The sequence below is a fragment of the Lagopus leucura genome, unplaced genomic scaffold (genome assembly GCF_019238085.1).
Source record: "Lagopus leucura isolate 7727_CA_CO unplaced genomic scaffold, USGS_WTPT01 35009-0_obj-0_obj, whole genome shotgun sequence".
In the NCBI taxonomy this organism is placed as follows: domain Eukaryota; kingdom Metazoa; phylum Chordata; class Aves; order Galliformes; family Phasianidae; genus Lagopus; species Lagopus leucura.
Genome location: NW_024965775.1, coordinates 1 through 6,656, shown reverse-complemented (window position 1 = coordinate 6,656; position 6,656 = coordinate 1). Strand labels below are relative to the sequence as shown.

At 73.6% G+C, this 6,656-nt stretch overlaps 2 protein-coding genes across 3 annotated transcripts; both read left to right on the top strand.

The window, feature by feature from the left end:
• Positions 1-10: 10 nt before the first annotated feature.
• On the top strand, positions 11-2,921 carry CCDC142 (coiled-coil domain containing 142). The gene is made up of 9 exons (XM_042892812.1): positions 11-785; positions 885-971; positions 1,049-1,201; positions 1,278-1,435; positions 1,516-1,674; positions 1,780-1,894; positions 1,970-2,147; positions 2,221-2,432; positions 2,632-2,921. The coding sequence occupies exons 1-9, from the start codon at positions 11-13 to the stop codon at positions 2,919-2,921; spliced, it is 2,127 nt and encodes a 708-aa protein (XP_042748746.1).
• Positions 2,922-3,307: 386 nt separating this feature from the next.
• Positions 3,308-6,490, top strand: LOC122192286 (programmed cell death protein 4-like). Of its 2 annotated transcripts, none has more exons than XM_042892810.1 (11): positions 3,308-3,472; positions 3,593-3,878; positions 3,964-4,061; positions 4,146-4,259; positions 4,477-4,698; positions 4,784-4,881; positions 4,985-5,099; positions 5,644-5,751; positions 5,815-5,925; positions 5,992-6,131; positions 6,384-6,490. In XM_042892810.1, the coding sequence occupies exons 1-11, from the start codon at positions 3,308-3,310 to the stop codon at positions 6,433-6,435; spliced, it is 1,509 nt and encodes a 502-aa protein (XP_042748744.1). In that variant the 3' UTR covers positions 6,436-6,490. The 2 variants fall into 2 exon arrangements, with proteins under 2 accessions (XP_042748744.1, XP_042748745.1); XM_042892811.1 differs by having other exon boundaries at positions 3,399-3,472; positions 5,881-5,925.
• Positions 6,491-6,656: the final 166 nt, after the last annotated feature.

The window sequence follows — 6,656 nt, the reverse complement described above, 5'->3', positions numbered from 1 at the left end:
GCGGCGGCGGATGCGGGGCGACGCGTGGCTGCGGCCGCTGCTGCTGGGGCGGCGCGAGGCCGTGGCTCACATGCGGCGGGCGCTGGAGCTGCTGGCGCTGCAGGCGGCGCGGCTGCTGGAGGAGCGCTTGGAGGCCGCGCTGCGCGGTGCGGCACGGGACGGGGCCCCCCCGGCGCAGCTCGCCGACCTCTTCCAGGGTCTGGAGATCTACAACCGCGTGCTGGCGGAGCTGGATACGGAGCCGGGCTCCGCTCGCTCGACCGCCGGCGCCGACCGGGCCGCGGGGATGCCGCCCTGCGCCTTCCCCCTGCGGCGGGTGCTGGCCCTGCTGGCGGCAGAGAGGGGCCGGCGGGCGGCCGAGAGCCTCGCGCGGCTCCTGCGGCACGGAGACGGCGGCTTCGTCGCGGCGGAGGAGGAGGAGGATGGGCTGGAGGCGGCGCGGAGCCTCCCCGAGGCGCTGCGGGCGCTGTGCCTTGAGGACGAGCGGCTCGTGGGCCCCGTGCTGGAGGTGTTGGTGGCCTCTGCCGACGGCCTTTGGCGTCCTGCCCTCGGCGTTCCCACGGAGAGCCCCGCGGCTCCGTCCCCGCGGCCGGGCTCAGCCTGCAAGGCGGTGCGCTGGTTGGACGCGACCCACGCGGCGGCGGCCGAGGCTCTGCACGCCCGGTACCGCCCGCTGTGCTGGGAGGCGGCCGGCGCCGCGCTGGGCCCCCGCTTGGAGCTACCGGCCGGTGGGACGGGACGCGCCGCCGGCGTCGCACGGGAGCTGCAGCTGGCGCTCGGTCCCGGTACGTGCGGGAGGGGCGGCTCGGCTGCCTCCGCGGAAGGCCGGCACCACGTGGGAGCCGGGCGGCCCCGGGCCGTTCCTCAGCGCTGTCCGTTCGCAGCCCGCATCCCCCCGGAGTGCGAGGAGGAGTTGGGGCGGCTGTGCCGGCGGCTGCAGTGCCGGGCTGCCCTGCTCGACTGGCACCGAGGTACGCGTGGGGGTGGAAGTGGGGCGGGGGGTCCCCTTCACGGCTGCCGGCACCGCTCGCATCGCGTCTCCCCGCAGACTTCGCCCTGGCGCTGGGTTCGGGGCTGAGCGATCGCTGCGCGGTGCCGGAGCGCTCGGAGGGCGCGGCGCACAGCGGTACGGCGCGGCTCCTTCAGCGGCTCTACCCGGCCCTGAGCTCCGCCCTGCGGAACCTGCCGGACGACCCGGAGGGTGAGCGGTGCATCGCGGGGACGGGGGCGATCCGCGTTGGCTCTTGCGTGACGCTGCCCCCCCGCTCCGCCTCCAGGCAGCCCCCTCGGCTCGCCCTGCCTGCGCCTGCAGCTGCTGGGCTGCTGCCTGGCTACGGCTCAGGCCTCGCGCTCCTGGCTGATGGGCAAAGCCTTCCAGTACCTGGCGGCGTGGTCCCTGCAGCAGTTCCTGCTCGTCACTCAGGGAGACCTGCAGGTGGGCGCGGGGCTCGGCGCGGTGCGGGGCTGCGCCGCGGCCCCGGAGGCGGTTTGAGGTCACGGCTGTGCGCTCCGCAGCTGCTGAAGGCCGAGACGGACGCGCTGGAGCTGCTGGTGAACGCGACTTTCCCGGAGCCTGAGGACGGCCCGCAGCACCTCGCGCCCCACCGGCGCCTGCGCTCCCAACACGAGCGGTGGCTGCGCCTGCAGATCCGCTCCGCGGCCGCCAGCATCCAGGTACGGCCGCCGCCGGGGCTCCGGGGGCCCGCAGCCGGCAGCGCAGCGGCAGGCAGCGCTTTGGCCGCTCGGAGGCGCCCCCCATCGGCTCCTCTCCGCTCGCAGCTGTTCGCGGGGGACGTGTTGAAGCTCTTCTCGACGGACTGCAAGCGGATGTCGGCGGAGATCTTCGACCAGACCATGCCGCTGGGCAGGCACTGGAGGCTCGGCCTCCGAGCCGGTGGGTGGCGGCCCCCCATCCTCTTTTCCCCCCCGGCCCGGACGGGACCGCGGGGCTGACGCCGTCTCTCCGCAGAGCTGCCCAGCTCCCCCAGCGACTACGCGGCGGCGGCGGCTCAGACGGTGCTGGGCCAAGTGCTGCAGGGCGCGCAGCTGCTGCCCCGCGACTCCCAGGTGCCCACGTTGGCGCGGGTGATGACAGCCTTCGTGGAGGCGTGGATGGATCACATCCTAGCGCAGAAGATCAAGTTCAGGTCCGGGGGGAGTCGGTAGGGAGGGGGGAGAGCCGGGGGGGGCGCCGGGTCGGTGCTGAAGCGCCGCCCGCAGCCTGCAGGGCGCTCTGCAGCTGCAGCAGGACTTCGCGCTGGTGCGGCAGCTGGTGCAGTGCGAGCAGTACGGGCTGGAGCCCGACACGAGGCAGGCGCTGCTCTCCCTGCGCGTCCTCCAGCAGATGGACGGTGCCATCCTCTGCCTCCTGCAGCAGCCCAGCGGCAAGGCGTATCTGCCGCCCCATGGCTGGCCCTCCCTGCGGCAGTGCTGTGAGGAGGGGGAGTGAATGGGACGGGGATGGAATGGAGGTGGGATGGGGATCGGGTTGGGGGGGGACGGGGACAGAAATGGGACGGGGGTGGCGATGGGGATGGGAATGAGGATTGGGAAAGAGATGGAGACGAAGCCGGGAGCCCCCACGGCTTCCGCCGCGCTCCCTCCCCCGACTCCGTCTCCTCTCGCCCCCAGGCTCCAACCACGGTGCCCGCACACAAGAGCTGGGCGCCAGCAGCCTGCACAGCCTGGAGACCCTGGAGGCGGCGGGGCCTTCAGCGGGCCCCCCCCCCGCCCCTTCCCGGCTCGGAGCCCCCCGGCCGGCCCCGCGGCGGCCCCCCCCGAGTCCTACCTGTCTGGCGGGCAGCAGCAGTGGTTGGCGCTGCGGCTGCACGGAGCGCGGCGCTGGCGCGTCCCCGGCCTGCCGTGCATGGCCAAGAGCCCCGAGGGCTGAGCGCGGCCGAAATAAAGCGACGCGGCGCTGAGCTCCGGCTTCTGTCCCGGTCCCTGGGGTCTCACGCGGGGGGTCGGGCCCGCACCGTGGCCGCGAGCATTCCGACACGTCGCGCTCCGCCCCGCACCGTCACCGTCTGCCATCGGCGCTGCCGCTGTCCTTCGTGGGTGCCCCCGCGGGGACACCGGGCGGGGCTCCTTCCCCGCCGCCTTCGAGCTCCGTCCGGACCGCTCCGTGTCCGGCTCCCCGCGGTCATGTCCAGGGGTCCCGGCCCCGAGCATCCGCGGAGTCGGGGTCTGAATCTGAGATTCACTCCCGCGGTGTCCGCGCGTGCACGGGGGCCATCGGGACCCCCGCCCGCCCCGTGACCCGCTTATTCCGCGCGGTGCCGCCGGTGCCGGTGGGACTACGGCTCCCATGATGCCGCCGCCTCCTCCCGGTCACTTCCTCCGCGCGGCGGGGCGGGGTCCGGCCGAGCGGCGCGCCCCTTCCCCTCCCTCCGCTCCCGGTCCCGGTGCCGCCGGGATGTCCGCCGCCAGCACGGCCGAACCGGGCGTTACCGCCCGCGCCCCGTTCGCCTCGGCAAGTATCGGGAGCGGAGCCCCGGAGCGGTGCCGGGGGTTCCCCGCCGGGGGCGGTGGGTGGGAGGGGGTCGCGGGGGTCCCGTCGGGGCGCGCGGTGACGGGCCGTCCGTGCACGCAGGGCCCGAGCGCGGAGCAGCAGCAGCAGCAGGAGGAGGAAGAGGAGGGGGAAGAAGAAGAGGGGGAGGACGGCGCCGGGGGGGCGCGGCTCTGGGCTCCCCCGGAGAAACTCCTGCACGAAGCGAGGCTCAGGGCCAAGGCCAAGCGGCGGCTGCGGCGCACCTCGTCCCGGGACTCTGCCCGGGAGCCGCCGGCCGAGGAGCCGGGCGCCGAACCCGGCAGCCCCAAGGGCAGAGCGCACGACCGCAGATCGCGCGGCGGGAAGGGCCGCGGGCTGCCCAAGAAAGGTGAGCGCGGGGCGGCCCCGCAGCCCCCGCGAGGTGCGCGCCGTGCCCCCCCCCCCCCGCTGAGCCCCTGCTGTGCCCGCTGCAGGCGGCGCGGGGGGTAAAGGCGTGTGGGGGGCCCCCGGCGTGGTGTACGGCTACCAGGAGCCCGACGTCCGCGACCCCAACTACGATGAAGTGGCGCAGGTACGGCCCTGCCCCCCACCTCCCCCCCTACCCCGCAGCCATCACTGCGGGCGCCTCTCCGGAGCCTCCCGTCCGACCCCGCAGGGGGACACGGTCTATGCCACCGTGGTGCCCGAGCTGGAGGAGGACGAGCTGGAGCAGAACGTGCAGCCCATGGTGCTGGAGTACTTTGAGCACGGGGACACCAGCGAGGTCGTGGTGCGTCGGGGGCGAGGGGACCCTTGGGGGGAAGGAGGGTCCGTGTAGCAGAGCCTTGCAGCGGGGAGGGGGTCCAGGGCTGGTGGGAGCCCTCAGGAAGGAGCAAAGTCTCTTGAGGAGGGGATGGGGGGCACCGTAGTGCCGGAGGGGATTTGGGACCAGGCTGCAGCACGGGGCAGGGTGTGAGCACCCACTGGTGCTGCGGTGCTGGGTGCAGGAGCTGCTGCGGGGGCTGAACCTGGGTGGCCGGCGGCACGCGGTGCCCTCGCTGGCGGTGGCACTGGCACTGGAGGGCAAAGCCAGCCACAGGGAGCTGACATCAAGGCTGCTGTCTGACCTGGTGGGTCGCGTGCTGAGCCCCGAGGACGTCGCCTGGGCCTTCGACAAGATGCTGCGGGACCTCCCCGACCTCATCCTCGACACCCCAGAGGCCCCTCAGGTGCCGGCAGGGACGTGCGGTTGGGGACGGGGCCACGGCGGAGAGCGGGCTGGGGGTCCTCGTGCTGACCCTGTGCCCCCCACAGATGCTGGGGCAGTTCATTGCCCGCGCGGTGGCCGACCATGCGCTGCCCCTGGGCTTCCTGGAGCGCTACAGAGGCCGCGTGGACTGCGAGCACGCCAGGTGAGTGCTGCCCTCACCCCACTGCCCTCACCCCACTGCTCTCGCTCTCTGCCCTCACCCCGCTGCCCGCCCCATTGCCCTGCACTCACTTGCTGCTCCACAGGGCCGCTCTGGACCGCGCCGCCGTCCTGCTCCGCATCAAGCGTGACGTCAACCGGCTGGACAACGTGTGGGGTGTGGGGGGTGGGCAGCGCCCCGTCAAGCACCTGGTGAAGGAGGTCAGCGGGAACCAGAGCACCTCCCAGTGCCTGCTGCTGTGCCGTGCTGCTGCCTTGTCCCTTCGTGCATCCCTGTGGCCGCCGCTGTGCCCCATCCCCTCAGCCCCCCCTTGTGTCCGGATGCGCCCTGCGTGTCCCCTGCCGTGCTCCTTGTCCCTGGCTGTGCCCGTGTGCTGTCCCCGCTCCCATCCCTGTGTTCATCCGCTCACAGTGCCACCAACCCCACAGTGCCATCCCCGCGTCCACACCGTGTCCCTGTGCCACATTCCCATGCGTGTCCCACACCGCATCCCCACACCAGATCCCCATGCCATACCAGATCCCCACACCAGATCCCCATGCCATACGCCTGTGCCACATCCTTGTGCAGCATCCCCCGCTACGCCTCCCTGCTGCACCCCACGTCCCCATGCCACATCCCCTCGCCCTGCACAACATCCCCGTGCTGCATCCCCGTGTCCCTGTGCCACATCCCCACGCCACGTCCTTGTTCCACGTCCCTGTGTCACCGTGCCGTGTCCGGTGCCTGCACCACGTCCCACAGATGAACCTGTTACTGCGTGAGTACCTGCTGTCCGGAGAGGTGTCAGAGGCTGAGCGCTGCCTGCGGGCGCTGGAGGTGCCGCACTTCCACCACGAGTTGGTGTACGAGGTGAGCGCTGTGCCGGGCGGCGCTGCGGAGCCCCGCGGCCCCGCTGATGCGTGACCCCTGCAGGCGGTGGTGATGGTGCTGGAGGGCTCCGGGGATGCGCCGGTGACCACGATGGTGACGCTGCTGCAGGTGCTGTGGGAGACCGGGTTGGTGACGCTGGACCAGATGAACCGGGTGAGCACGGGATGGGGGCGCGGGGCAGCACCGGCACCGACACCAATGACACCGATGTGGCTGCAGGGCTTCCAGCGGGTCTATGCGGCGCTGGCTGACCTCAGCCTGGATGCACCGCTGGCCAACGCGCGCCTGGAGCGACTGCTGGAGCTGTGCTGTCAGCGCGGCGTGGTGACACGGGCACTGCGCGATGCCTGTCCTGCCAGGTATGGGACGGGGACGGGGGGACACGGGGGGGCGGGGGGGGAAACCGGGGCACCGCCAGGTTTGGGATACGGGGACGTGGAGACGTGGGACCCTGCCGGGTACAGGAGGGGGGCGGGGCGGCCGCGGGGTCCCGCCAGCTTTGGGACACGGAGCGGGGCACCGCACGAGACCCGCACGGTCGTATGGGACAGGGGGGCACCGGGGGGCCGCCGGGTACGGGACGCGGGGATCTGCCATCACCCCCCTCACAGGGGCCGGAAGCGTTTCGTCAGCGAGGGCGACGGGGGCCGCGTGAAGCAGTGAGCGCCGCGCCGAGCCCCGCAGCGCCGGGCCGCACCGGGCACAATAAAGCTCTGCCGGGAGCCCCGCTCCGCGTCCGCGCTCAGTCCTCCCGCAGGCGGCTCCGCAGGGGGGCGCCGCGGCCCGGCGGCTCTCCGTCCTTCCCGGCGGGTCGCGGGGCGATGACGTCTCCGAGATGGCGGCGGAGAGGCGGCGGCGCGGCGCCGAGGGTCCCCGGGAGGCGC